General features: G+C 37.5%; 2 protein-coding genes and 1 pseudogene across 14 annotated transcripts in view; 1 reads left to right on the top strand and 2 right to left on the bottom strand.

The window, feature by feature from the left end:
- The window catches only part of SEPTIN14 (septin 14), a gene marked incomplete at both ends in the record, with an annotated part of 390,465 nt that overhangs the window by 180,135 nt on the left and 182,695 nt on the right, over positions 1 to 27,635 (top strand). The window lies entirely within an intron of this gene.
- The window catches only part of LOC308499501 (small ribosomal subunit protein uS17m), a 119,812-nt gene that overhangs the window by 68,830 nt on the left and 23,347 nt on the right, over positions 1 to 27,635 (bottom strand). For 8 of the 12 annotated variants that reach the window (XM_081053003.1, XM_081053015.1, XM_081053007.1 and 5 more), the window contains exons 2-5: positions 18,149 to 18,241; positions 17,109 to 17,197; positions 6,920 to 7,046; positions 5,775 to 5,867 (exon numbers count right to left, since the gene is read on the bottom strand). In XM_081053003.1, the coding sequence (XP_080909129.1) occupies positions 5,775 to 5,867; positions 6,920 to 7,046; positions 17,109 to 17,197; positions 18,149 to 18,158 (319 nt within the window). In that variant the 5' untranslated portion in view covers positions 18,159 to 18,241. Of the gene's footprint in view, positions 1 to 3,312; positions 3,487 to 5,774; positions 5,868 to 6,919; positions 7,047 to 17,108; positions 17,198 to 18,148; positions 18,242 to 27,635 lie in introns of those variants that run through there. The other 4 variants (XM_081053005.1, XM_081053008.1, XM_081053009.1 and 1 more) reach the window with 4 other exon arrangements.
- On the bottom strand, positions 13,865 to 16,598 carry LOC308499856 (interleukin-13 receptor subunit alpha-1-like; annotated as a pseudogene). Its single transcript has 3 exons — positions 16,594 to 16,598; positions 14,696 to 15,680; positions 13,865 to 14,138 (listed from the first exon to the last, which is right to left on the bottom strand). The product of its transcript is annotated as an interleukin-13 receptor subunit alpha-1-like (transcript).

The raw sequence follows: 27,635 nt of genomic DNA, 5'->3' as shown, positions 1-27,635 counted from the left end.
TTGCAAGTGTTATGATATTTCTAGTTCTGTTTTGTTAACTTAAAAAATGTTTCATGATTTATAGTGGGTTATGATATTAATTTAGTAGAAAGAAATGAATTAAAAAATGTAACAGAACAGACTAAAAGAGAATAGAAAATAGAGTTCATCAGACATAGCAATAAAGACAAACGTTATTTGGCAAAACGGTCTCAATTTTACAGCTTATATAGATCTTATGGGTTACAATAAATATGCATTTCTTAATGAGAGTGTTAGTCATAAATAGTGACTTTAGTAGAGGTTGATAAGCTTTTTCTGTAAAGAGTCATAATAAATATTTCAGGTTTTGTGGGCCATGCCTGTTAGGGTGTGAAAGCAGCCATAAACAATATATAAGAGAGTGTGCCCTGTTTCCATAAAACTTTATTTAAAAAACGTGACTCTAGACTACATTTTGTTCATTCAAAGGGTCTACAATACCAAAAAGGGTATCTGGACAGGGAGCCCCTTGATTAGGACATCCTTTTGTTGACTGGTGGTTCATCTTATACCAGCACTGTATGAGAGTGCTTTCTTCCCTATGGACTCATCAACAGTGTGTATTGTCAAACTTTTGGACTTTCGCTAATCTGATAGGTGAGAAAATGTAACCTGGTATACTTTCAGTTTGTGTTTCTCTTATGTGTGAGACTAAACATTTTTTATATGGTAAGGTATTTGAATTCCTTTATCTAAGAACCATTTATATTTGTGTATTTTTCTATTGGGCTGTTGACCTCTTATTGATTTAGAGGAGCTTTTCATATAGTAATGGGAGATTAGCTCTTTTGGTATAAGTTGCAAGTATTTCCCCCATTGCTATTTATCTTTTTATTTTCCTTATTATTCTACACCAGGCAGAATATGGAATTTGTATGTATTTAATGTATGAATTTTTTTTATGGCTTCTAAATTTTGAATTATAGTCAGAAAAGACTTCTCCATTTTAAGGTTAGAAAAGATTTCCCCTGTGTTTTCTTCCAGGTCTCTTATGGTTTCATGCTTTACATTTAAAGTCTCTGATACCTTTGGAGTTTATCTTGGTTTAAGGGGTAAGTAAGCTCTGGATCCAATTTTCTCTCTTTCCAGGTGGCTACTCATTATTTATTAAAAGGTCTACATGTTTAATACCAGTTGTCTGAACACCATTTATTAAGATTGCTACCTTTGCCTCCTAATTTGAAATAATTATATTTATCACGTTATGTCATACAATATCTTTATCATATACTAATGATAAAGATTTTGTTTACTAATCTGGGTCTATTTCTGGATTTTCTGTTCTGTTCTGTCTTGTTTTAATTCGTGAAATTTTACTGTATATTATCTATAGGGATAATCCCTATTGTTCTTCCTTTCAGAGATTTCCTGATTACTTTATGTGTTTTTTTTCCATATGAACTTTAGAATAAGCTTATCTAGAGCCTCTCAAAATCTTGTAGGCACTCTTTGTGGGCTTATACTACATGTACAATAGAGAACTGACATCTTGGAACGTCCATTTAGTCAAGTCTATTTTTGTGTCTGTCAGAAGTGTCTTAAGTTTTCCTCCTGCAGGTGTTGCACATTTCTTGTCAAAAGTTTATTCCTAGATGTTTTTTTTTCTTTTATTTGCTATTGAATGGGACTCTTCTTTTCCATTTCATTTTCTAATGATAGTTGTTTGTGCATTTACCTTCATTGTACTTCAACAATCTACTTACCTGGCTAAACAGTTATACTCTGAACTTTGCTCCATATAAAAAATCTCAAACTCAGTGTCACACTTTCCTGTCCAGTGAGTGGACTCATGCCCTTATTCACATTCTGCTGGCTTTCTGACCTCCTCTAAACCTTCATTTCCTTGACTCTTTTGTTGTCTTGGTTTTCAGTCCTCTTCAGACTTTACTTCTTTAATGAAGTAACTCTCACAGTTTTCCGCCTTTAGTTCCACTGGTCGAATAGCCCTCAACCTAGCCTCTACAAACCTCTTCCAATGATGAATATAACAGGAGAAATGGCATACCCATGGAAATTAGAAACCACATATGTATACAGCAAAATCTCTTTTGGCCCTCAAAGCTGCTCAGTAATCCCTTTACTATTCTTTGGTCATCTTCCTTTAACCTATAGCAAGTGCTTCTCAAGTTCTCTACTTGGCCTTCCAATTCCTTTACATTCAACAGAGGACCTTGTCTCCTTTTTTTTTTTTTTTTTTTTAACCAAGGAAACAGAAATCACCATGCATGAACTCCTTCAAATCTTCCATGAACAAACTTATTTATGTACAAAATCACCCTAATCTCTCCAATTCAAATCCTGTTTCTTCTAGAACCTTGATCCATCTTCTGTATCTAGTTTACTTACCCTCTCTACTGACTCCTTCCCTTCAGCCATTATTAGCATGCTAAAATCATTCCTGCTTAGAACAATCTTTTTTTTTTTTTTTTAAAAGCTTGTAAGAGTTTATTTGAGCCAAACTGACGACAATTGCCAGGAAGCAAAATCTGAACAAATTGAAAAAATGCTCCGCAAAATGGTGGTTTTCAGCTTATTTTATACATAGAATCAAAGGAGGAGGGTTATATGAAATCCATTGGTGGTAGACTAAGGGGGTGGCAGAAAGCAAAGGAAGGAAATCTCCAGGATTGGATAAAAGTAAATTGGAAGGACAGGTACTTCTTTTACATAGGTGGGTGCAGGACAGTTAATGGTTCACATAGAGATGTTAATCAAGGGGCAGGAATAATAACTAGGGATTCTGTACTTTCCTGCTCTGGTCTGGAAAACGGGATTCTGGCATTCTAAGAATGTCATCTTAGGTGCAAAAAGACAACAGACAGGCCCACTTAAGGTGAAAATTGACTTTAGGAAGGAAGCTTCAGGCTAAAGATATTGACTTCCTGCCATGGCCCACCTTAGTTATAATTTTTTTTTTAGGTTCATGCTGTCTTATGTGGTTATTTTCAGTCTCCTGACCTTGTCAGGTTTAACCTGTGGCTCCTTTTCCAACCTCAGTTTCCCCTTTTGATCATAAATCAATCCAAATGCATTGATGCATTGATGACCAGCCTTTTGGTTGGACAGTGTGGTCCCACAGTGATAGGAAGGCTCATTGCTAGGAAGTCTTAGTGTCAGCATTTGTCATGCTGAATGAACCTTATATGGCAGTCAAGGCCAAATTTAGAACAATCCTCTTTTTGTAATTTATTTTTTATTTTTTTATTGGGGAATATTGGAGAACAGTGTGTTTCTCCAGGGTCCATGAGCTCCAAGTCGTTGTCCTTCAATCTAGTTGTGGAGGGCGCAGCTCAGCTCCAAGTCCAGTCACCGTTTCAATGTTTAGTTGCAGAGGGTGCAGCCCACTATCCCATGCAGGAATTGAACCAGCAACCTTGTTGTTGAGAGGTCACACTCTACCCAACTGAGCCATCCAGCTGGCTGCCCCTCCGGAAGCTCAGCGGCAGCTCGTTGTCTTCAATTTAGCTGTAGAACAATCCACTTTTGATACTACCTTCTTATTCTAGTAAATATCCTCTTTATCGTTTCCCCTTCTCATTCCTGCTTCTTGTAAAGAGTACTGTATACCTACTAGTTCTACTTCCTTATCGCTGTTCACACAATGTACAAAGTGACTGTTCTTCTAATTACTGTCCTGTAATTTATCTTGTTAATTACTAACCTCTTTGCTGAGAAATCCATTGGATGCTTTCTAGGTCTCATCTTAGCTAGGAAGAGACTTCTAGATAAACAGACATCAGCAGATGTCAATAATAATGAGGCAAGTAGAACCCCACAGAGCATACCAGAATTAGGTCACAAAAACCAGATCATTCTATTTCAGTCCTTCCATCAACGGAAATGTTTTACCACATCCTCATAAGCGGAACCACTGTCTCTCACAAGATAATGCGAAAATGCAAGTCTCCTTGGAGGAGACTGCTAGCCTGCTTGTTCCTGACAAGGAAGATATAAAAAAAATATCACCTGTTCAAGTTGATCTATGAACCAAGAGCCATGGGTATCCACATATAAATGCATAACAATGTCTGGAAATTTTCTTAAGTCAGCAATTATTTTCTCTAGTTGAGGGTTTGTGGGTAGGGACATAATGGGAGACACTGTGTATCCTACACATGGCAGCATATGAAACCATGGGAAAGAATAGCTCTGCCTTCTGCTATAGATGCCTACCCTGGCAATTTACCTGAGAAGGGAGTTTTTAATTTTATTTCTTTAGTTTCCTACTGTCTAGGGTCCAGGGTATGGAGATTCACAGAAATAAAGTCACCCACTATTGTTAGGGAAAGTGCTAGGTGTTCTTGACAAAATGTTTTAATTACCAGCCTCTACTCACTGAGTGCCAGCATTGGTCAGGCCAAAATTCATATTCAATGAGGCTGAAACAGGAACAAAGTTTCCTGCCCAAGATAACCTAGAGCACTAAAAGCAAGGAGGACAGCCAAGTCAAAGTCAAATTGAAAAGGCTGAAGTTTGAATGACACAAAACCATGTACAAATGATGAAACAAGGTTCCAGACCAAAGATTCAGAGTAGAAAACTAGATAGAGATGGGGTAGGTTAGCTTAGCTTAATGAACAAGAGTGGAAAATAGTATACATTAATAGTCAACTATTTGCTCATATAACCCAAGTAGGAGCTATGCCAATGATATCAAACTAAGGAGGGTTTTTTTGTTCATTTGTTTGCTTTTTTTTCGGTCAAGAAGGCTCATATTTAGTGAGATGTTTTAAAGAAAGGAGTATAAAGTCAACAAATCCAGGTTTTGAAATACAGTACTTAATTAAAATAAAAACATGACATTCAAAAACCAAAATATAATCTAAAATCTGGAAAAAGAATGTAGGCGAAATACTTATAGACTAGAAATGTAGAAATGGGAAAATGACTTAAAAGCATTGTACTACAGAATGAAACACAAAGTCCATAAGAAGACACACCTTTAAAAGAATGTGTCTTCTAAAGGAGGGAGAGAAGGTAGTAAAAGGAGCAGGTAAAGATACAGAAGAGGCTGGAAAAGGCAAGAGGTGAATGCATCACAAGCCAGGGTAGAAGAAAATTTCAAAAGAGTAAAGTCAACACAGTCAAATACAAGATCATAGGAGACACAGCAGTGGTTTTTTTAGCCACTAGATATGACTGGTAGGGGGTTAGTGCTAATCTCCAAGAAAATTTTAGTAACGTAAGCACGATAGGTCATATTACAAAAGTGAGTGAGAGACAAACAATCAAACACTGTGGATTTCAGCCAAGTTTAAAGAGTTTGATAATAAAAGAAAAAAGAAAAAATGAAAAGTAGGTAAAAATGGCAGAGGATATTTGATATTGAAAAGAAATATTTAAAGAATACTGAGAATGTGTGAATAAAAAAAATGGAAGGAAAATGCTATGTGGAGATTTGCAACATCAAGGTATTTATGGACATTCAAATTAATACTTCACTATGTAACTTTACTAACAATTGTCACCCCAATAAACTTTAAATAAAAAACAACAAAAAAACCCACAAATTAATACTTCAAAATAACTTGTATTATGTAAAGTTTTAAATAAGTATATATAATATGTTTAATCAGAAAAAAAAGAGAGCCACTTCCACTTTGGAAAAAAGTCAAATATGAACTGAATTTTTAAAAAGTCCTCAGTATTCTTTAAATCCCAGAGGGAGATACTTGGAACACAATCAGTTGAGTATTTCAAAAGTGACTATTTCCCTTCACTCAGTAGCAAATGCTAAAAGACTTGCTTCTCACCTGGATGAACATCTAGTGGGCTATCTCTTTCCATCATCCACTGCTCTTCTTGCTCCAATTGAGTGATCACCTCTGGCTTATAAAGTTGATGCCCTATTCATAGGAAAAATGTATCTCAGAAATTTATACTGAGAACAAAAACTTCTTTCAGAACTCATTTCCAACTTTTTTAGTCTTTAAGGGCCTCTGATTTGGAAAGGGGAGGCTTCAGAGGGAGAAAAATAAAGCTACCCACCTCAAACTCAACAAAGACTTTACCTGAGGAGAAAAAGCAGAAAACAAAGGTCTCTGTCTACGAAACTAATTATCATTCTTTTGTCCTGGCCTGAACTATATTCACAAAGGCTTTGGAGGTTTTCACTACTTGAGAAAATAGTCACCCCTTGTCTACGGTTTCACCTACAGTAGTTTTAGTTACCTGTGGTCAACCACAGTCCAAAAATATTAAATGGAAAATTCCAGAAATAAACAATTCATAAGTTTTAAACTGTGAGCTGTTCTGTGTACTGTGATGAAATCTTGTGCCATCCTGCTCTGTCCTGCCGGGGACACAAATCATCCCTGTGTCCAGCGTATCAACACTGTAGATAATGTGCACCCCTTAGTCACCCAGTAGCCATCCGGTGATTAGATGGTATCTACCGTAACAACGGTATCATAGTGCTTGTGGTTAACTAACCCTTGTTTTACTTAATAATGGCCTCAAAGTGTAAAAGTAGTGATGCTGGCAATTCAGGTATGCGAAATGGAAGCCATAAAGTGCTTCCTTTAAGTGAAAAGGTGAAAGTTCTCAACCTAATAAGGAAAGAAAAAAATTATATGCCGAAGTTGCTTAGATCTATGGTTAAGAACACATCAATTGTGAAATTGTGAAGGAAAAAAAAAGTTCTTGCTAGTTTTGCTGTTGCAGTTCAAACTGCAAGTTACGGCTACACTGTACGATAAATGCCTACTTAAGAGTGAAAAGGGTATTAAACTTTATAATAGGTGCATAGGAACCGGTTAAAACACAGTACATGTAGGGTTCAGTACTCTCTGTGGTTTCAGGCATCCCCTGGGGTGTTGGCCCATATTTTTGCAGATAAGGGGGGATGACTGTAAACCCATTAGAATGGCTTCTAGTCTTACAGGGACACCATCCTCACCCAGTGCGACCAGATTTCTGTAGTTTTCCAGCATCACATCTCGGTAGAGGTTCTTCTGAGCAGGGTAGAGCTGGTCCCACTCCTCTCTGGTGAAGTTCACAGCCACATCCTGGAATGTCAGTGATTCCTGAAACATCAAGTACATCCCTGCTCAGCCATGAGCCATTTCTTCCGGGGCCTTAGGGGACGGGACAAAAACATAGCAGTAGACAAAGGTTAGGAGGTCTAAGCCATTGTGCTGAGAGTCTTCAGGGCTCTCAGTAATCCAGCTCAAGATTTTTGAAACAACAATCAGTGTCTGTCTTTCTATCATCTTTCAAGATATATATATATATATATATATATATATATATATATATATATATATATATACACATACATGAAATAATGCTTGCTTTTAAGTTTTTTAGAATTTGCAGCACACTTGAAAACATCTCTCTCAACCATAGCTCACATCCAACTGTACCAAACAAGTTGAAACTTGTCACACACTGTTATGTGTCACGCTGCTTCCTGTATTGACGATCCCTGCCTTTCCATTGGATGGCACTCGGCAGCAGAATTCACCATATATTTTGATCACAATGGAAAGGCTTCGTGTCACACTTAGCTTCTGGTACAGCAATTTCTATCAAATAAAAACATTACGGTGTGTCCTCATCCACCTTATTCACCAGATCTGGCACCAGTGAAGAGCAACTTTTGTCTCTTCCCCAAAGTCAAAATGATTGAGGACATCGAAGCAGCCACTGTATTAAAACAGCACTAATGGTAACCACTTTGAGCCCCTCTTATAATTGCAAAAGTCAAACGTGACTTGTATTCATCTTCTGTTATTGGTATATATTGGTATATATTGAGTATTACAATTTCAATAGTTTTTTCCTTTCTTAAAATGTGTATATGTATTTTTTGGCACCCCTGCTCCTTTATTACCCAACAACCGCTCCCCAATACAACCCATTTCATGGGTACAATAACTCCTCAATTCTTCAGAATGAGTAGAGTGTGGTATTCCAAATAAGTGTTCTTTCCCAGAAGTTAAGATTCAATATTTAAGTATAGTACCGGCATTTTCTTTAAATATGCATACTTTGATAATACATCTTTCTAAAATTCAGTGGCGAAGGCAATTTAGAGATGAGTCACTGAGGCTAGAAGAAATTAAATAACCTATTCAAGGATATACAGCTAGTAATTAGCAGGAACGGAATTTCATCTTAGATCTTATTCTAAAGCAGGGGTGTCCAAACTGTGGCCCGTGGGCCAACTGCAGCCCGCAATCCATTTTTAATTAGCCCACAACAAATTCCAAAAATATATTTAGTTTACTTAAATAAACCAGGTGAGGCAATACGTACTTCACCTAGAGTGAGTGGCCCGGCTGTTTGTGTATTTTACCGCATATGGCCCTTGGTGAAAAATGTTGAAAAAAGTTTGGATACCCCTGTTCTAAAGCCTATGCTCTTTCCATCATACTTACAAAGACATCTTTTCTGCTTTTGTACTATCTTCCCTTGGGATGATTTTTATTTCTAATTTCCATTCAACTTTTCCCATGCTTCTTAAGTGAAGCACCAGGATGAGGAAAATTATGAATTATAGTTTACATTCTTTAATATCCATATATATAGTTCTTTTTGACTGTTTTAATCAGTACCGTGCCTACAGTTTCTGCTTCCTTCTATACCTTCTAATGATGATCTTGCTTGCATTTGGTTACCTGTTTCTTGTTTTTCCTTTTTTCTTTTTTTCATATCCATATTTGAATTCTGTTTTTAGGTAGATAATATATTAATATGGTTTAAAAACAAAAACATATTAAAAAGATTTAGTAAAATTCTCTCCCAGGCTTCTTTCCTCTCTGTCCAGCTTCTACTCCCAATAACTAATCATTACTTAGTTTTTAGTAATTTTCCAAAATTATTCTTTGTGCAAATATGAATATGGATTCTTATTTCTTCCCACTTTTTTTTTTTTTACCTCAAAGGTAACATATTTTATACACTGCTTTTTTTTTTTTTTAAGAAATTCTGATTTCCCAATTTTTTTTTCTGTTAAATTTTATTGGGTAATATTGGGGAATAGAGTGTTTCTCCAGGGCCCATCAGCTCCAAGTCGAATCTTTAGTTGCAGAGGGGCGCAGCCCACCATCCCATGTGGGAATTGAACCGGCAACCTTGTTGTTGAGAGCTCACGCTCTAACCAACTGAGCCATCCGGCCACCTCTATACACTGCTTTTTAAATTAACAATTAATGCTGGAAATCTTTCCATCTTAGACATATTAGGACATAGAGAGCTACATCATTATTGTTTTTAAATTAAAAATTTTTTTTACATGATTTCAGATTAAAGAAAAATTGCAAGAATAAAAAAAATTCTTCCCTCTCCTCTCCCTTTTACTCTCTCTCTATAATTTTTCTGGACCACTTAAGTTGCAGTCATGATAACCCTTTATGCCTAAAAATTTATAGTGTTTATTTCCTAAAAAACAAGGAATTCTCTTACACAATAACAGTGCAATGATCAAAATTAGGAAATTAATACTGATACAGTACTCTTGTCTAAACTACATAATTATTCAGATTCCACCAAATGTCCTAATAATGTTTTTCATAACAAAAGAAAATTCAAGATCATGCACTCTATTTTGTTGTCTTGTATTTTTTGTCTCCTTTAATCTGCAATGATTCCTGAGCCTTTCTTTGTACACTGACATTTTGAAAAGTACAGGCTAGTTACCTTGAGAATAACCTAAATTTGGGCTTGCCTAGTTTCTCCTCCTGAGTAGATTCACACAATGCACATCTGGCAGGAAAAGGACAGAAGAGATGCAGGGTTCTTCTCAGTGAATCAAACAGGAGGCTCACACTGTTGACAAGTTTCATTACTGGCCTGCAATGCTAACTTTGATAACCTGGTTAAGGTGGTTATCTACCAGTAATTCCCACTAGAAAATTACTATCTTACCCTGCAATTAACAGGTGTCTTCTGGGGGAGATACTTTGAGACTATGTAAATGTTAATATCTTGTTCCTCCTCAAACTTTCATCTACTGGTTTTAGCAGACACTGGTAATTCTTGCCGGAACCAATGGTAATTATGATAGTTACTAAACAGTGCTTTTCTAATTCCATCATTCTTTGTATATTGTTAGTTGGCTTTCTACTGTCCTGAAAATATTTCCCTTCTCATTCATTCATTCATCCATCAATTTATATCAAATGGATTTATTTATTTTATTCAAAAAATTATAATCATCTACTACCACTATTTTAATGCTCAGATTATCCTAGATTTAGCTATTAGGACTTACTTCTGTGACCTTTTGACACGTCCCTATCATTCTTTGAGCATTTATTTACTTCTGGGGACAGAAAATGTTCTGTAAAGAAAGGTTCATCTTGTATTTTCCTGCCCCAAGTCTGGAGTCAGCCATTTCTCCAAGGATCCCTGGTTCCTTTTAATGGTCAAATACTGAGTGTCTCTGCTTCCAACCAGAGTACCACACGGTTGCAGTGTGTCGTGTTCTGCTCTGCTGATGTAGTACTGAGTGGCTATGTCTCATATTTTTTTTTAGAGTAGAATGGCATTTCAGAACCCAGATTTGGGCACTAGGTGTGTCCAATGCTACTGGAGTATGATTGCTTCCAAGTCCTCTCAGTGGCTGTATCTGGAAGGTATGTATATAATAATATACGTATATAACATAAAGTTAACACACAAAATTCTATGTATAACTATATGTATTAAAACTATATGGAGGTTAGGAGGTCTAAGCCATTGTGCCGAGAATCTTCAGGGCTCTGAGTAATCCAGGTCGAAAATTTTAAAACAACAATTAGTACTTTCTATCATCTTTCAAGACAGATATAAAACATGCATAAAAAAGTACTTGCTTTTGAGGTTTTCACAATTTGTCCCAGGGAAAAGCTCTCATATCATCTAAAGAATTAAAAATATATATAGAAAATATGTCACTGGAGAGGTGACATTTGAGAAAAGATTTGAAAAGTTAACAGTACAAAGGTCCACGGCGATAGTGTGTGAGGCCTGTTCAAAGGAGGAGAATGAGCCCAGGGTGGCTAGGGCGGCGTGAGCAAGGGGGAGAAATAATTATAAAGTAGGAAAGATGACAGGCTCAGACGTTAGATTCCGTAAGACTGTTTAGGCATTATAAGAACGTTGGCTGTTACTCTGAGTGAAACGGGAGCCACATATTTTGAGCAGAGGAGCGACATGGTTTTATTTATCATTACCCTGCCCTTTCCTGGGCTACCTTTTTTTGAAATCATCTTATTTTCTTCCTTTGCCTTTACGCCTGTTGCTAATATCTGCTGTTTCCCAAAGCAAAGATTTTGAACTCACCTGTTTTTCACCATCTTCTAGTTTTAGGCCATCATTTTCTATCATCTAGAATACTCAACTGCTTCCTAAGTGGTTCTCTCCCCTTCCCATTCTTTTATTTTTATTTTTATTATTATTTTTTATTAGTTTCAGGTGCACAAGACAAAGTAATACTTAGACATTTATCATTTATATCCCTCACACTGTGTGAACCCCTCCCCCCATCCACTATCCCTCTGACATCGCACAGAGACATTACATTTCCACTGTCTCTATTCCTAATGCTGTACTCTGCTTCTTGTAAGTATATACATACCCTACAAAATCTTTACAACATTATTGATTATGTTCCCCAAATCCCCTTCCCATTCTTGCCTCGCACAAATTCACTTACTACACAGCATGCACTAGGATGGCTTTTTCATCCTGCCTGAATTACCTCAAAGTGTTTTCACTACACTTAGAATGAAACCCATACTTTTTATGGCCACAAGACACTGCATACTTAGTCTGTGTATGCTTCTCCAAGCTTGAGGACAGAAAAGGCGCCACAGGTTAAACCTGACAAGGTCAGGAGACGAAAATAACCACATAAGATGGCATGAACATAAAAAATTCATAACTAAGGTGGGCCATGGCAGGAAGTTACATCTGTAGCCTGATGCTTCCTTCATAAAGTCAATCTTTACCTAAGTGAGGCTTTTTATTGTTTTTTTGTACCTAAGATGACATCCTTGGAGTACCAGTAGTCCTTTTTTCCAGACCAGAGCAGGATAATACAGAATCCCTCATTATTATTCTTGTCCCTTGGTTAATATCTCTATGTGAACTATTAACTATCCTGCACCCACCTATGTGAAAGAAGTACCTGTCTTTCCAATTTACTTTTATGCAATCCCAGAGATTTCCCCGCTTTGCTTTCTCCCATCCCCTTACTCTACCACCAATGGATTTCATGTAACCCTCCTCTGATTCTATGTATATAATAAGCTTCAAACCACCATTCTGTGGAGCATTTTCTCAGTCCCTTGAGATTTTGCTTCCCAGCAATTGTCGTCAGTTTGGCTCCGATAAACTCTTAGCATTCTCTTAGGCTGGATATTTTTCGTTGACACCTCTAGTCACTCTCTTCCTCTCTCCACTCCTACCACAGTGGTGCTATTTTAATTTTTCAAACATTTATAAAAGAGATCTTAAACATTTTATTGTAATTTAAAATATATAAATGTATATTCATTGGCTTATCTTTTGATGTAAAGCTAAGAATAAGAATGAACATTCTTACCTTAGGTTTACTTAGGTATGTGGAGAAAATGCATATAAACGTTGGAGCCTTGAATGCTGGCTATCGATTTTAGACATAAAACCTACTACTATCTGTGGCAGTAAGGGAAAAGAGGAAAAGATAAAACTATTCTTTTTATCAAACAAATAGCAAAGTTCTAAGTGAAGGTGATACCTCCTTTCTGTTCAGAAAATATGTAGAGAAACAGTAAATGCTGAAAACCTTCAAATAAATGCAAACTCACATAGAAGTTACAAAATATGCAAGCATTCATCAATGTTTCTACTCACCCTTTACCCGAGATGGAAATCACCCTGCTCCTTTTAGGTGTTGTGAGCAGATTTATATTCTAATATCTAAGGAATAGTGAAAGACTACAATGAGGGAGAATGCAAAAGGGAAAATCGGTGTGGGAATTGGGAAGTTGAAAGGTCTGAAACATGACTGGTGGAGAAAAGTAAGTTGAGAACTGAGGAGTCCCAACCAGACTATAGACACTTGGAGAGGTCTGTGCCTCACACCTGGGAGCCTACCACAGACTGGACACACAGTAAATACTTGATCTGAGTAGCAGATGTGAAGAAAAAACAATGTATCATTAGAGATTGTGAGGTTCACGCTCTAATACCCAGTAAGTCATTCTGTCTCTGCTGTCCTTAAAACCCTGCAATGGCTTTGAAAGGCCTTGGTAAAAGAAGCCGCCTCTGCTTTTTCTATAGTTCTCTTCATCAGACCAACACTGCTGTCTGGGCCTTTCAAAGCAGTGGGAAATGCTGCTGAAGGGATGAGGATTCAGACTCTTAAGTTTTAATAGCCACAAACATTACTTAATGCGATCTCAAACAACAAAGAACAGATTTTGTAAATTTTGTTTGTTAGGTGTTCTCTGTGACTCAAGTTTGGCATTAGCATTTGCACCCAAAATGTGTTGCCCCACAAATAAAATTTGTTGGTATTGTTTGACACAGAGAATACAAAGCAGGAATAGATCCCTCAGGAAGTTATTACAACTCTTGATAAGATTAACTCTACTATGATCATCACTTTTTCCTTTGTCCCCTTGTTTGAAGCCTTCACAAAAGGTATCTGCTTTTATAATTCAATGAGAACAACTCCACTCTGTTCTCCAAAGGGCCCATTATTTTTGGTTTTTCAGCACATAGCTCAACATAAAGACGTATGGCTCTTATGAGCTACCTGTTTTTAAATGATCCAGTAGTTTCTGTTTCCATTTAACAAGTTCCCAGTTAACAAATGCAGAATGGGATGAGTCTTCACAAAGCACACTGAGGTTAAAATAAATTATGCCCATCACCAAGAAGCTCTCTTCAGGTTTTCTATTAGCACCACAGAGTCATTTTCTTCTTGGGTTTGCTTTTCATAGATGTCATATTTCTTCTGGTGCAGGGTATCATCATTCTGGTCTCCAAACATTGCTTTAAAAATCTTGCCAGGATCAGAAATTGGAGGGAATGTAATCATCTTGAGTCTTTTTAAATAAAGCAGAATGACTATGATTGCACCTGCAACGATCACTGGAATGATGAGCAACATGGTTACAGAGAATGTGGGATTGAAACAGGGCCTGGTTGGAAGCCCCACAAAAGAGGCTCCGCCTCTCCCTGCCCTAGAGCTTAACGTTTGATCAACCCCCACCCTGCAGTTTGAGCTTGGAATGTTCCCTGTCCCAGTTCCTGAGTTTAGGATGTTCCCTCTCAGCTCCCTGCTTTAGATAATTACTCTGAAATTTATGCTTCCTTACTAGTCACAATGCCCCCTAGGCTTGCCGATTACAATCTTCATGGCCTAGCATTCTTTCCAGGTTATTGTAATCACTGCTCCTGGGTTGGTGATCACTTTACAGAGCCACATCGCCACAGGGGAGGCTCCATGCAGACCCCCAGAACCATCACGTAGCCTCTGGAGGAATGCCCAGATTTTCCCTTAAATGCCCCAGGCTAGTCTGAGAACGTTAATGCAGTTTTTAGAGGTGTTAATCTGCTGTCTTCTCAGACCACTAGTGTTCTGATAATAAACGCTTATTCTATGACCCCACTCCTGTGTCGGTATATTGGCTGAGTGGCACAGGCAGCATGAGCCCCCGACTGGTTTGGCCTCCATTTTCAGGATTGGCCTTCTTACCTGCATTTATTGCTGGACTCCATTACTGTAGAGTTTGTCATCCTCATAGCATAAGTTGTTTCTTTTGATTCTTGTTCTGTGTTCAAAGCATCAGGGAAAACACCGGGATCCGGGAATAAATTGTAGCCTCTAGGTTTCGCTCAAATTCTAAATTATCACATTTGGGTTCTTAAATGCATAAAATATAATGGGTCTCAGTTTGCTGTTCTTGACTTCTACTTGATAAGCATCTACTACAAAAATTCTGTGGAATCTTCCCTAGAAAGTATAAGTCACCATGTGGAAAGAAGATATTTTTCATACGTAGAGGATGGGGTTGCACATGAGAAATTAAAGGCACTATATTGAAAGATGGTCTAATTTTTCCTGCATTATACTTGAACATTATTTGGACACTGTGTTGGTGAAAACTGGAATCTTTCGCTTTATTCAGAGCAAAGGAACAAGAATGTGTTGACCTTCTCTATAAAAGTTTTCACATTGAAGGATCTTCCCCGGCTCATGTGCCAGTAGTAGAGAGTATAGTTTCAGGACGTGTGTTCCTTCCAGGGAGCCAAGTACACTCACGTAGCTCAGGTTGTGCTGAATGCATTATAGCTCAGTCACAGCTGACTCAGATCACCTTCAGGGGCGAGACATACTTTTCCACCAAAGTCCTGGGATTGTCACTTTCATTGGTGCTAAACTGAGACCCACTTGCAAACAAATCCTCTTGTTCAGGGGCACTTCTTTCGAACGATGAGTTTCTGGAACAATTTTCTTATCCTGCTTGTTGCCAAAGTGACTAAAATACCATAGACTACAATTCATGTTGGCTCCCTCCAGAGGATTCCATGTCATCATGCAGAGGTTTTCAACAGAAACACTCAAATTCGTCCCTGGTGGCTGAGTTTCCATGGGTGTGGAGTTCCCACTGCCCATGAAGCAGGGCAGCAGCACCCACAGCCCGCAGAGTGGAGCTGTCAGCTCCACGCAGCCCCTCGCCCTGGAGCCCAGCAGGTGACGGCCTCTTCAGTCTCCCTGCCCTCACTCCCACCCCCACTGGATCCGCGCTTCAGGCCCTGGAGACCCGAGGCCAGCACAGATGGGAACACAGGAGATTCTGATTTAGTAGCTCTAGGATGGAACCTGTACATATATGTATTTATATCTGTATATTTTTCATCTGGGCTGAGTGTAATGCAGAGCTCAGACCGAGAACCACTATATGGGTTTCCTACATGGTCAGAGAAGTTCAGTTGGCTTTTTGGAAGAGCTTGGGGTAAAAAGGAAAACTGTTACGCCCAGAGTCATTTGTCATCTGAATTGATTACAATTCTAGTATTCCTTAGGCCATCATGGGAATTTGTTACTTTCCAAGCATCGTGGTTAGTTGTTTGAAAAGAACTATGGCAATCTGACCAGGCTTCTCTGGACAGGTCTGTGTGTGTACTGCATGAAGAATTACACATGGTTTGGGGGTGGGAGTGGAATGGTTTTCTTTTTTGTTGTTGTTCTTTCCAATACAGGTATAATAAGGGAAATTATGAGAACACAGGGGATAAGATTAATGACAATGACAAAAAGGAAAAGGTAGAGAACAACTACTAAGAAAGACTTTAGAACAACTACTCAGAAGCTGGGGGCGTGGGCTGGTGGCTAAGAGTGATTTTAATGTCTGAGTGCTCAAATCCAAATGCATCAGTTTCTGTTTCATTGAAGTGCAACAAGCAAATGACACTTGGGAAATAATATAGGTGTAGAATCCGCTAAGATTTTTATGATTTTCCTTCAGTGTTTTACAGTTTTGCTCATACCTAATTTGATAGCATTTAAAAGAAAAACAGCTGGCATTTACTGAGTCTTTCCAAAACATTCAACTAGTTTTCATAGAAATGTTTTCATACAAACAGCTATACCTCATCGGTTTACATAATACTTAATCAAATTATAGAATTGTAACAATAGGCTTAAATAGGTTTGGAAGAAATACAACAAGTCCTTGATGAAAATTAACTTGTGGCATCAGATGTCCTCATGCATATTTAATAATGCCATTAGTGCCAAAGAGTCATAGTGACCTGGGCATCATTCATTGTTTACTGAGAGAATGGCAAGTGTTGTTTAAAGTCTGGTGAGCTACTTAAGTGAAGGGTGATTTTAAGAAAGTCTAGGGCTTCTTTTGTTTCCTTTACAACATCTAGCACAGGTGTGAGTACATGATTTAGTAAAAATGCTGGAGGGGAAAACAGCTATAAAGGGATATATAAGGTGAATGGGAAGCATCCTACAGAGATTATCATCTGTCACAAGAGTTTCAAGGGCTCTGTCTGTGGAGTTTTGGGGCTCAGCACTTCTGAGAATTGAAAAATGAAAAGTGCACACATTCTGAGATCTAGAATAGCATTTCAGAGGAGAGTAAAACTGAACTAACCTGGGACCTGACTATCTGTGATTCATCATTCATTTCCTTTTCCTCCATGTTGCCCTCCTGGGAAAGTACAGCATTCTGAGAAGGCATAACTGGGAAAAAGAGAAAAGAAGCATCTTGTCAATACATGGTATTAAGGCTGAACCTAACCTTTGAGCTGTTGCTTTGTGTTAGGATGGCAGACAGTTCAGAGAGAAATCCTCTAAGACATAAGCTTTAAAGGTTGGATGACTTAACTGTGGCATTCTCATTCCTCTATCACATTGAGGAATTCAGTGGAGAACTTCTGTCTTCTGTGGTACAACTCCACTTACTGTGGCACATGAGAAGCTCAAGAGAGCTCAGTGGTTTTCAGCCCTTGCTTCACACTTGGGGGATTTTAAAAAGATGCCAATGTTCAGCCCCTATTCCCAGAGATTTGGGTAAATCCAATTTTATCCAAATTGGTCTGGGGTGGGCCTGGGCAAGAGAGCATTTTAAATTCTAAAGTCTCCAAGTGATCCTCAGTGGGAGACGAGCTGAGGTGACACAAAGAACATATGTTGAAAGCCTATTCTTACTCTTTAAAGGGGATAAATTCAGCCCCAAACTCAAACTCCAGAGAGCTCCTCTCCTCTGCTCTCTTTAAAGTGATCCTCCTATTATACAAAGGATATTTCACTTCCCATTTTTCAGAATGTTCACCTTCTTGTTTGAATACCTGGATTCAGTCCTCTACCAGGATTACTGCACTCTTTGCAGTTCTTAAGTTGTAATGTCACCAAAGCCTCTGTTTTCTTCTAGCAGGACAGTCAGGAAGTATACAAGTACTAACAGCCTCAGCATCCTTGTTAGTCCCTGAAAGCTGATTTTCCAGTGCCTTATGGGGAATAGTCACCCCCAAGTATTAAAGGTGCCTCATTTCTGATGATAATCTCAGGAGCCAATGAATATTCACAAGAATGATTTCTACTTTGCAGGGGCAGCCAGCCACTCTCAGAATCTTGCCTTGTTCAAGGAGGCTATTATTATTATTATTATTATTACTATTACTATTATTTTACCTAAAGGCATCAATCCTTCATGTACACTTCACTATGACATTGAAATCTGTCTTCTGGCAGGGATCTTGTAAGCTACAATTTCATGTTGAGCACCTGCAATGAGATGTACCAGAGTGAACATAAGAAAATCCAGCAGTCTCGACCACCTATACAACTACAGTCTATAAAAAGTCATATAAACTACTCATTCATGAAGACAGAGCACAGTAGGGTGTAGAATTCTTTAAAAGAATAAAAAATTTTTTTAGAATTTCTAAGATTTATACATTACAAAAAAGCAGAAATGTATAGATGCATCAACTACAACAAACTTTAGCCTCAATCCTTTCCCACCCCTTTTTAGAATAGAACACATGGTCCTTTCGCAGTAAAAAACTTTCAACACCAATGACAGATTGAAATGTACTGATTTGCTAATAGTCATAAAAGAATACATTCTTTTTCTGTTCAGACCAACAAAGTTGGTCTGAAAAACTCTCAAAAACTAGTGATGGAATTAAAGAATGAAGCCATTTCCGAGAAGCACTTTTTGGAGAGAAACCATAGCTCCTGTTGGATGGCCCTGTTAGATAAGGAAGTCACTCAATGCCCAAGACATGGCGCAAATATAGCATTTTACCACCAGTAAGAGGTAAACGTCTCAGGAGTGATTTAAAAGCACTTTAAGAACCACACCATTATTTCACCAATCTAAAGCTCTAAAAAAGTCCTACTGTCTGAAGAGCCAGACAGAATATGTGAGAATGCCCTGATGTTTCAAACCCAATCACCTCAAAACCATTTATTCAGAACAACAAAAATCACATTTACCAACTTAGGCAGAACAGGGTTTCTCCTTCATATGTGTAAAATCAAGGGGATGAAGAGCATGTCAAGTATGTATTGTATGAAAATTTAGTTAATTTGAGCATTTTCTTTATGGCGTCTGCTAAGAATAAGGTTCCATAGAACCCACCATTGGAAATGCTGATTCAGTTCTCAGTTCCTCCGTCTAATGAAGAACTGTAAAGTTGAAGCTCACAGAGCTAAGTGAAAGGGAGATGCTTCTAGAACCCAAGTCTCCTGAGTCACAGTCCTGGGTTCCATCTAGTACACTCTGAAAGTCCTTCTCAGTAGTTGTTCTCTACCTTTTTCTTTTTTGGGTTAATCTTATCCCCTTTCTTCTCATAATTTCCCTTATTATTCCTGTACTGGAAAGAATAACAAAAAAGAAAACCATTCCCCATTCCCAAACCATGTGTAATTCTTCATGCAACATACTGGCAGACCTTTCCAGAGAAACCTGTGGGGTTGCCAGAGTCTTTTTCAAACAAGTAACCATGATGCTTGGAAAGTAACAAATTCCCTTGACTGTTTAAGGAATACTAAATTATAATCAATTCAGATGACAAATGACTCTGGGCTTAACAGTTTTCCTTTTTATCCCAAGCTCTTCCAAAAAGCCAATTGAACTTTTCTGACCACGTAGAAAACCCATGTAGTGGTTCTTGGTCTGGATTCTACACTAGACTCAGCCCAGATCAAAAGTACACAAATGTAAATACATACATGTCCAGGTTCCACTCTAGAGTGACAAAATTAGAATATGTTGGGGTGAAGTCTACCAACACATATTTTTTAAATGACCTACAAGTTATTTTGATGCAAACAAGAATTCAAACAGCTTTCAGAGCTTTTCCTTTCCTTTACTTCCTCAATCCCAATGATTTTCACTATCATTCTACTTTAGTCACCCAGTTCTAGAGCCACACCACTTCTGCTATCTTTCTTACCTTAGACAATAATATATTATGAATCAGGAGACCTAGGTTCTAGATTGGATGGGGAAGAAAGTGAAGATAGGAGTGGCTTAATAGATGGGGGGATAGAAAAAAAGACAAGTGCTTATCAAAGTGTGGTCTGCACATCACTTGAATCATGGTATCTGTTGAAAGCAGATCCCAGACCTAATGAAACAGCATCTCTGGTGGGTACGAGGTTTGCAAATTAAGTTTGCGAACTTGTTGCAACGATGTTGCTAACCTTTTTTTGATTTCAGAGGGATTTTCATTATGAATTTGTACCAATTGGACAAACCGTTAACCAAGTTTACTATTTGGAAGTGCTGAAAAGGCTTTGTGAAAAGTTAGACAACCAATGACAGATTGAAATGTACTGATTTGCTAATAGTCATGAAAGAATACATTCTTTTTCTGTTCAGACCAACAAAGTTGGTCTGAAAAACTCTCAAAAACTAGTGATGGAATTAAAGAATGAAGCCATTTCCGAGAAGCACTTTTTGGAGAGAAACCATAGCTCCTGTTAGATGGCCCTGTTAGATAAGGAAGTCACTCAATGCCCTTGAACTTTTCACCAACAATTCATGGCTCTTGCATCACGACAATGCATGAGCTCACACAGCACTGTCTGTGAGGGAGTATTTAGCCAGTAAACAAACAACTGAACTGGAAGACCCTCCCTACTCACCTGACCTGGCCCCCAATGACTTCTTTCTTTACCAAAGACAAAGGAAATATTGAAAGGAAGATATTTTGATGACATTCAGGACATCAAGGCTAACACAACACCAGCTCTGATGGCCATTCCAGAAAGAGAGTTCCAAAATTTCTTTGAAGGGTGGATTAGGCACTGGCATTGGTGCATAGCTTCCCAAGATGAGTACTTTGAAGGTGACTGTAGTGATACTCAGCAATGAGGTATGTCGCACTTTTTCTAGGATGAGTTCGCAAACTTAATTATTAGACCTCGTATTATCAATGCAGGAATTTGCACTAAAATGTATTTCTTCCCTGGAATTACTCCATTTTCTACAGTCTCCCTACAGGCTTGAATCTAGCACATATCTTCTCATTCCTATATCATCAACTTTATTTTTTAACTTTATTGACTCCTTCCTATCATCATTAAAAGTAATTTAGTGTCTATCCCAACATTAAAAACTTTCACTGGCTATACACTCCTTTCCAACTACCATACTTTCTTTTTCTTTTCTTTTTTTGTTTTAAGTTAAAGTTTATTGGATAACAATTGTTACTAAAGTTAAACAGGTTTCAGGTGTACAATTCTGCAATACATCTTTTATATATCACATTGTGTGTTCACAACCCAGAGTCAGTTCTCCTTCCATCATCACATCTTTGATCCCTTTTACCCTTATCTACCAACCCCCTATGCTCTGGTAACCACTAAACTAGTCTCTGTCTTGAGTTTTTGTTTCTTAATTTGTCTTGTTCCTTTGTTGTTTTCAGTTTTATATACCATATACCAGTGAAATCATATGGTTCTCGACTTTTTCTGTCTGATTTACTTCACTTAACATAATAATCTCAAGATCCATCCATTTTGTGACAAATGGCACTATTTCATCTTTTCTTATGGCAGAATAGTATTCCGTTGTGTATATATACCACAATTTCTTCATCCAATCATCTATCAAAGAAACCTTCGGTACAATTTTGTTTAGGATTTAAGCATCTGTATTCATTAGAGATATTGATTTTTTTGTGTTATCCTTGCCAGTTTTCGGTATCAGGGTAATGTTGGCGTCACAAAAATGAGTTAGGGAGTATTGTCTCTTCCTCAAATTTTTGGAAGAGTTTGAGTAGGACAGGTATTAGATCCTCTTTGAAATATTTGGTAGAATTCACTAGTGAAACCATCTGGTCCTAGACTTGCTTTTGGTAAGGTTTCGGATGACTGATTCAATTTCCTTACTTTTCATTGGTCTATTTAGATTTTCCAGTTCTTCGTGATTCAGCCAACAAAGGCTGTATGTTTCTAAGAACATGTCCATTTCTTCTAGTTTATTTAATTAGGTGGCACATAGTCATTTATAATATTCTTGGATGACCCACTGTATTTTGTGCCATTCATGATAACTTCCCCTTTCATTTCTGATTTTATTTGTGTCTTTTCTCTTTTTACCTTAGTGAGTCTAGCCAAAGGTTTGTCAATTTTATCAGTCTTTTCAAAGAACCAGCTCATTGTTGCATCATTTTTTTCTGTCTTTTTGATCTCTGTTTCATTTAGTTCTGCTCTGATTTTTATTATTTTGTATATTCTGCTGACATTGGGTTTTGTTTGTTCTTTATCTAGTTCTTTAAGGTGTAACGTGAGGTTATTTATCTGGGATTCTTTTTTTAAATTAAAGTTTATTGGGGTGACAATTGTTACTAAAGATATATAGATTTCAGGTGTACATTTCTGTATCACATCATCTATAAATCCCATTGTGTGTTTACCACCCAGAGTCAGTTTTCCTGCCATCACCATATATTAGATGCCCCTTACCCTAACCTACCACCCATCTTTCCCCTTACCCTCTAGTAACCACTAAACTATTTTCTGTGTCTATGAGTTTTTGTTTCTCATTTGTTGTGTTCTTTTGTTGTTTTTGGTTTACATACTACATATCAGTGAAATCATATGGTTCTCTGCTTTTTCTGTCTGACTTATTTCACTTAGCATTATAATCTCAAGATCCATCCATGATTTCACAAATGGTCCTATTTCATCTTTTCTTACTGCCGAATAGTATTCCATTGTGTATATATACCACATTTTTTTTTTTTTTTTAGTTTCAGGTGCACAAGACAAGGTAATACTTAGACGTTCATCATTTATATCCCTCACACTGTGGACCCCCCTCCCCCCATCCCCCTTCCACTATCCCTCCGACATCGCACCGAGCCATCACATTATATATACAAAATTATAGTTGGCATTCATTATTGTTCAGCTTCAGGTGTACAGTTGATCAAGCATCTACATCTTCCCTGACGTGGTCTCCCAAATGGGACACGTGTCCATCAGATACCCTACAAAATCTTTACAACATTATTGATTACGTTCCCCAAATTATTTTTCAAAAACCCCGTGGCCATTTTGTGGTTACCGACTGTTTTCTAATCCCGTCACCTTTCCCCTTATCACCACCCCCCACCCATCTAACAACCGTCAGTTTTTCCTCTTTGTCCCCAGAACTGTTTCTGATTAGTTCATTCACTTATTGTTTTCTTTAGATTCCGCATATAAGTGAGATCATATGGTACTTGTCTTTCTCTTTCTGACTTATTTCGCTTAACATAACGTTTTCTAGATCCATCCATGTCGCTGCAAATGGTAAGATTTCTTTTGTCTTTATGGCTGCGTAATACTCCATTGTATAAATGCACCACAGTTTCTTAATACAGTCATCTACCGATGGGCATTTCGGTTGTTTCCATGTCTTGGCTATTGTGTATAGTGCTGCAATAAACATAGGAGTGCATACAGATTTTTGAATTGGAGTTTTGGATTTCTCCGGGTAGATGCCTAGGAGTGGAATTACTGGATCATAAGGTAGTTCCATTTTCAGATTTCTGAGATACCTCCATACTGTTTTCCATAGAGGCTGCACCAATCTGCAATCCCACCAACAGTGCACAAGTGTTCCCTTTTCTCCACATCCGCGCCAGCACTTGTTGTTTGTTGTTTTATTGATGATAGCCATTTTGACTGGGGTGAGGTGGTATCTCATTGTGGTTTTTATTTGCATTTCTCTGATGGTTAGTGAGGTTGAGCATTTCTTCATATGTCTGTTTGCCATCTGTATGTCCTTTTTAGAAAAATATCTCTTCATGTCCTCTGCCCATTTTTTAATTGGGTTGTTTGTTTTTTTGGAGTTGAGTTGAGTGAGTTTTTTATAGATTTGTGATATGAAACCTTTATCGGATATATCATTGAAATATCCTTTCCCATTCAGTAGGATCCCTTTTTGTTTTATTGATGGTTTCCTTTGCTGTGAAAAAACTTTTTAGTTTGATGTAATCCCACGTGTTTTTTTTTCTCTTACTTCCCTCGCGTGAGGGGATATATCAGTAAAAATCTTACTCTGGGCAATGTCTGTGAAGTTTCTTCCTATATTTTCTTCTAGATATTTTATGGTTTCAGATCTCACATTTAAGTCTTTAAGCCATTTTGAATTTATTTTTGTATATGGTGTAAGGAGGTGGTCCAGCTTCATTTTCTTCATGTGTCTGTCCAGGTTTCCCAGCACCATTTATTGAACAGGCTGTCTTTACCCCACCGTACATTCTTGCTTCCATTGTCGTAGATTAGATGGGCATATAGGCATGGATTTACTTCTGGACTCTCTATTCTGTTTCTATGATCCATGTGTCTGTTTTTATGCCAGTACCATGCTGTTTTGATTACTGTAGCCTTGTAGTATAATTTGAAGTCAGGTATTGTTATACCTCCCACTTTATTTCTCAAGATTGCTGAGGCTATCTGAGGTCTTTTATGGTCCCATATAAATTTTAGAATTATATGTTCTATTTCTGTGAAAAACGCTGTAGGTAGTTTGATAGGAATTGTGTTGAATATGTATATTGCCTTAGGCAGTATGGACATTTTAACTATATTAATTCTTCCTATCCATGAACACGGAATGTTTTTCCATCTATTTATGACTTCTTTCATTTCTTACTTCAATGTCTTATAATTTTCTGAGTACAGATCCTTTACTTCATTGATTAAATTTATTCCCAGGTATTTTATAGTATTTGGAGCAATTGTAAATGGAGTTGTTTTCTTAATTTCTCCTTCTGATATTTTATCATTGGTATATACAAATGCAACTTATTTCTGAATATTAATTTTATATCCTGCTACTTTACTAAATTCATCTATCAGCTCTAATAGTTTCTTGGTGGAATTTTAGGGTTCTCTCTATATAGTATCATATCATCTGCATATAATGACAATTTTACTTCCTCCTTACCAATTTGGATGCCTTTTATTTCTTTTTTTTTTTTTTTTTTTGTTTGATTGCTGTGGCTAGAACTTCCAGCACTATGTTGAATAGAAGTAGAGAAAGTGAACAACCTTGCCTTGTTCCTGATCTTAGGGGGAATGGTTTTAGCTTTTCCCCATTGAGTATGATGTTAGCTGTGGGTTTGTCATATATGGCCTTTATTATGTTGAGGTATGATCCCTCTATTCCCACTTTCTTTAGGGTTTTTACCATAAATGGTTGCTGGATTTTATCAAATGCTTTTTCTGCATCTATTGATATGATCATGTGATTTTTATTTTTCATTTTGTTAACGTGGTGTATCACATTAATTGATTTGCGGATGTTGAACCACCCTTGCATACCAGGGATGAATCCTACTTGATCATGGTGAATGATCTTTTTAATGTATTGCTGAATTCTGTTGGCTAAATATTTGTTGAGGATTTTTGCATCTATGTTCATTAGAGATATTGGCCTGTAGTTTACTTTTTCTGTGGTGTCTTTGTCAGATTTTGGGATCAGGGTGATAGTGGCTTCATAATAAGTGTTTGGGAATCTTCCCTCCTTCTGGATTTTTTGGATGAGTTTGAGGAGAACAGGTGATAATTCTTTTTTGAACGTTGTGAAAAATTCACCTGTAAAGCCATCTGGTCCAGGGCTTTTGTTTGTTGGGAGATTGTTGATTACTGATTCAATTTCCCTGATGGTAATCAGTCTATTCAGGTTCTCTGTTTCTTCTTGAGTTAGCCTTGGAAGGTTGTGCGCCTCTAGAAAATTGTCCATTTCTTCCAGATTGTCAAATTTGTTGGCATATAGTTGCTCATAATAGTTTCTTAAATTTTTTTGTATTTCGGTGGTGTCTGTTGTCACTTCTCCTCTTTCACTTCTGATTTTATTAATTTGGGTCCTCTCTCTCCTTTTTTTTAATGAGTCTGGCTAAAGGTTTGTCAATTTTGTTTATCTTCTCTAAGAACCAACTCTTGGATTCATTGATCTTTTGTACTGTTTTTCTGGTTTCTATTTCATTTATTTCTGCTCTGATCCTTATTATCTCCTTCCTTGTGCTCCCTTTGGGCTTATTTTGCTGTTCTTTTCCAGATCCCTTAAGTGTGAAGATAAACTGTGAATTAGTGATGTTTCTGTTTCTTTAGGTAGGCCTGCAGTGCTATAAATTTACCTCTTAGAACTGCTTTCGCGGCATCCCATAGATTTTGGGTCGTCGTGTTCTCATTCTCATTTGTCTCGAGATATCTTTTGATTTCTTCTTTGATCTCCTGCTTGACAATTCACTATTTAGTAATAAGTTATTCAGCCTCCATGAGTTGGTGTGTCTTCCAGTTTTTTCCCTGTAGTTCATTTCTAATTTCACAGCACTGTGGTCAGAGAAGTCAATTGGTATGATTTCAATTTTCTTAAATTTATCAAGACTTGTTTTGTGGCCTAACATATGGTCTATCTTGGAAAGTGTTCCATGTGCGCTTGAGAAAAACGTGTATTTTGCAGCATTGGGGTGAAATGCTCTGAAAATATCAATTAAATCCAAGTGGTCTAATGTATCATTTAAGGCTGTTGTTTCCATATTGATTTTCTGTCTGGAAGACCTGTCCCTTGTTGTCAGAGGTGTGTTGAAGTCCTCTACTATGATAGTGTTACTGTTGATCTCTGTCTTTATGTCAGTCAGTACCTGTTTTATATATTTAGGCGCTCCTATGTTAGGTGCATAGATGTTTATTAGGGTTATGTCCTCTTGTCAGATTGATCCTTTTATTATTATACAGTGCCCATCTTTGTCTTTTAATATGTTCTTCATTTTAAACTCTATTTCGTCAGATATAAGTATTGCAACACCAGCTTTTTTCTCACTTCCATTTGCATGAAATATCTTATTCCAACCCTTCACTTTCGGCCTGTGTGTGTCTTTTGATCTGAGGTGAGCCTCTTGTATACAGCATATACAAGGGTGTTGCTTCCTTATCCACTCAGCCACCCTATGTCTCTTGATTGGAGCATTTAACCCGTTTACATTTAAAGTGATTATTGATAGATACATAGTTATTGCCATTTTTAAAATTTGTAGTGAGATTGTTTTCATGTTTCTTCTATTTACAGAAGTCCTTTTAGTATTTCTTGCAATGCTGGCTTGGTGCTAAAAAATTCCTTCAATTTATTCTTTTCTGGGAAGCTCTTTATATCTCCATCAACTTTAAATGATAGCCTTGCTGGATAAAGCAATCTAGGTTGTAGGCCTTTGTGATCCATCACTTTGAGTATCTCCTGCCACTCCCTCCTGGCCTTCAATGTTTCCGTAGAAAAGTCATCTGATAGTCTTATGAGCGTTCCCTTTTATGTAACCCTGTGTTTTTCTGTTGCTGCTTTTAGGATTCTCTCTTTGTCTTTAAGCTTTGCCATTTTAACTATAATGTGTCTCGGCTTGGACCTGTTTGGGTTTATCCTGGTTGGAACTCTCTGTGCTTCCTGGGCTTGTATGTTGGTTTCCTTCATCAGGTTAGGGAAGATTTCGGACATTATTACCTCAAATATATTCTCAATCTCTTGCTTCCTCTCTTCACCTTCTGGTATTCCTATGATGCCCATGTTGTTGCGCTTCATGTTATCCCAGAGGTCTCTTAAACCATCTTCATTGTTTTTTATTCTTTTTTCTTTCTGTTGTTCTGTTTGGGTGATCTCTGCTAACTTGTCTTCTAAGTC

This window comes from Rhinolophus hipposideros (genome assembly GCF_964194185.1).
Source record: "Rhinolophus hipposideros genome assembly, chromosome: 7".
Lineage (NCBI taxonomy): Eukaryota > Metazoa > Chordata > Mammalia > Chiroptera > Rhinolophidae > Rhinolophus > Rhinolophus hipposideros.
Note: the sequence above shows the minus strand (reverse complement) of the source record. Positions and strands in the feature narration are given on the sequence as shown.